Source organism: Hipposideros armiger, unplaced genomic scaffold (assembly GCF_001890085.2).
Source record: "Hipposideros armiger isolate ML-2016 unplaced genomic scaffold, ASM189008v1 scaffold_2297, whole genome shotgun sequence".
NCBI classification, from domain to species: domain Eukaryota; kingdom Metazoa; phylum Chordata; class Mammalia; order Chiroptera; family Hipposideridae; genus Hipposideros; species Hipposideros armiger.
Genome location: NW_017733639.1, coordinates 17,848 through 20,791, shown reverse-complemented (window position 1 = coordinate 20,791; position 2,944 = coordinate 17,848). Strand labels below are relative to the sequence as shown.

General features: G+C 44.1%; 1 protein-coding gene across 1 annotated transcript in view; it reads left to right on the top strand.

The window, feature by feature from the left end:
- Positions 1–2,805: 2,805 nt before the first annotated feature.
- LOC109378630 (butyrophilin-like protein 8) overlaps positions 2,806–2,944 on the top strand; it is a gene marked incomplete at both ends in the record, with an annotated part of 14,474 nt that continues 14,335 nt past the window's right edge. Inside the window, 1 exon segment of the mRNA XM_019634945.1 lies at positions 2,806–2,942. Coding sequence (XP_019490490.1) covers positions 2,806–2,942 — 137 coding nt within the window.

Genomic DNA, 2,944 nt, shown 5'->3' with positions numbered 1-2,944 from the left:
TTGTGGCTCACAACCCTGCCAGGTGTCAGTGTGCTCCTTGTGACAGGAGATGGCATCACACCCTGATCAGGCTGCTGTAGCGATCACATGAGTTCATGTAGGAGGAGCAGAGCACAGCGTTCCATTAGCACAAAGCCTGTGTTCAACGACAGACAGTTTTTCCTCATTGGTTCCTGGGGGAAGGAAGAGTAAAGGGTGTTAGGAGCTGTTGTAGACAAGGAAAATGACAGCAGCAGTTAGGGCTGGTCAGAGGAATAGAGACACTCCAGGGAAAGGTTCTCTCAGCCCAAGAGCCTCCCACAGCCTTGAAGGCACAACAGCAGAAGCCCAGCTGACCTATGCTGAGCCCTCAAAGCAGAGCAGGAACAAGGGTCTGAGTGCAGGTGGGCTGGTGAGGAGGTGATACTGGGAACAAAAGTGAGAGAGAGGAAAAAATGAACCCAGAAGGGAGGAAAACCAAACAGAGTATTCTAAGGAGCAGATTACTGACATGGAAACACTTTCTAAGGGGCCACATAGATGGCAACCCAGAATCATCTCAACATCCATTGCCTCCTGCCCCCACTGGGGACTGTACTCCCACTACTGTTCATTCTCAGCACTTCTGGGCTGCCTTGCACCAGAATGAGCAGGTTCCAAAGGGCAGAGAAAGCCCTCAGCAGGGAGCAGAGGCCAGGCTCTTGGGTGGGGCCTGGGACATGCCCAGCCCACTGCAGGAGGACTCAGGGTGGGGGTGAGGGGCAGCACTCAGTGTCTGCTAGGCCAGGTCAGTGGCTCAACAGAGATCCTGCTGCAAAGTCAAATCTTATATCATAAGACTCTTCTTCAAAAGCATGAGCGAAATACCTTTCAGGAAGAATTTAAAAACATATTTAAAGTAAGAAATAATGGGTGCTAAAGTAAAAATATTTACTTACTTGAAAATAAATGATCCCTGGTTGAATTTCCACATGTTTGAAAAGGAAATTCACACTGTGACCAGCTTTTCTCTGGAGTATTCGCACCCCACCACATTTATCTATGCACATATCAGAACTGCACATATGTGAATTAATCAAGAGACATTGCCAATCAAAGAGGTGTGTTCAAGAAGATAAAGGGAGTAAGCCTCCATAGTTTGTGATCTCTGTAAAGAAGAAATATAGTCATTACAAGTGATCAGAGTGATTTATAGCAGGAAAATTAATGACATGATCTTAGCAAATGAGCAAGTGGCAAAGAAAAAGGTGCTCATCATTCATAATGGAACTGCTTTCTGTGGAGCCCATGCTCCAAGCTGAACACCGTGCTTGGCCTGGGGGGTGCTGTACTGAGCAAACAGACAGGCCTTGTCTTCACAGAGCTGATAGTCATGCAGGAGAGACTCGCAGAAAAGTAATACACATTCCAAACAAGATAATGAAGAAAGTTTCAAAATGAAAATAAGGGCAAAGCTGCACCCAGAAAATAGAGACAAATCAGAGGTAACACCTGTTGGTAAAGCTGAATGAAGCTTCGTTCAGGCCAACATTACAAAGTGGAGAAAAGAAATTGTTACACAAGTAAGAAAGTACACTGCATGGAAATGAGAGACAGCAAGAATTCACTGAAGAGAAAATCTATGAAGTAAAAACTGCAAAATCTCTTTGTGTCATATATGTCTCTCAGAATTTGGCAGAACAAGTAGATAAATAAAATAATGAAGCACAAATAAAGGTTTAACCTATGGACAAAGACATTCCTTTTTNTGATAAGTGTGATTTACAGCAGGAAAATTACTGATATGATCTTAGCAAATGAGCAAGTGGGCAAAGAAAAAGGTGCTCATCATTCATAATGGAACTGCTTTCTGTGGAGCCCATGCTCCGAGCCGAACACCGTGCTTGGCCTGGGGGGTGCTGTACTGAGCAAACAGACAGGCCTTGTCTTCACAGAGCTGATAGGCATGCAGGAGAGACTCGCAGAAAAGTAATACATATTCCAAACAAGATAATGAAGAAAGTTTCAAAATGAAAATAAGGGCAAAGCTGCACCCAGAAAATAGAGACAAACCAGAGGTAACACCTGTTGGTAAAGCTGAATGAAGCTTCGTTCAGGCCAACATTACAAAGTGGAGGAAAGAAATTGTTACACAAGTAAGAAAGCACACTGCATGGAAATGAGAGTCAGCATGAATTCACTGGAGAGAAAATCTATGAAGTAAAAACTGCAAAATCTCTTTGTGCCATATATGTCTCTCAGAATTTGGCAGAACAAGTAGATAAATAAAATAATGAAGCACAAATAAAGGTTTAACCTATGGACAAAGACATTCCTTTTTTGTGCCATTGAAGCCTTCACAAGACAGAGCATGTATTTGAAGGGAACAAATTGCCCCAAACTGGAGATTTTATTGTTAATAATCCCCTTTTGGAAAATGGGTTATCTTTAGTTTTTAGCAAAGAACATGAAAAGGGGCTGTTGTGAGTGTGTGGTGACGCAGATGGGCAGGGAGGAGAGAATGTGGGTATAGATTCTCCTCCCATCAGAGGTCAGCATTTGGGAAGTGCTCTCATGCTCCTGATTAACTTTCTCAGTCTCTCTGAGACATTGTGTTCTCATCTTGGAAATGGGAATATCAATAACATAAGCCTGTTGGGATGTTTGTGAAGACAGAATGAAGTAATGGATGTGGAAGTGCTCTATCAAGTGTAAGAAATGTACAGATTCAGGTCACTGGTTTGGAAAGGAGATAATGTGGCTGTCACACCCTTGGGCTCACACAGCCATGAGTAGGACACACTGAGAGGGTCTTTGCTCAGTTATCTCTTGTGCTTCCTTCCACAGGCCAGTGGCAGGTGATGGGACCAGACAAGCCCGTCCAGGTTGTGGTTGGGGAGGAAGCAGTGTTCTCGTGCTTCCTCTCTCCTAAGACAAGCGCGGAGGCCATGGAAGTGCGGTTCTTCAGAGATGAGTTCCGGGCTGT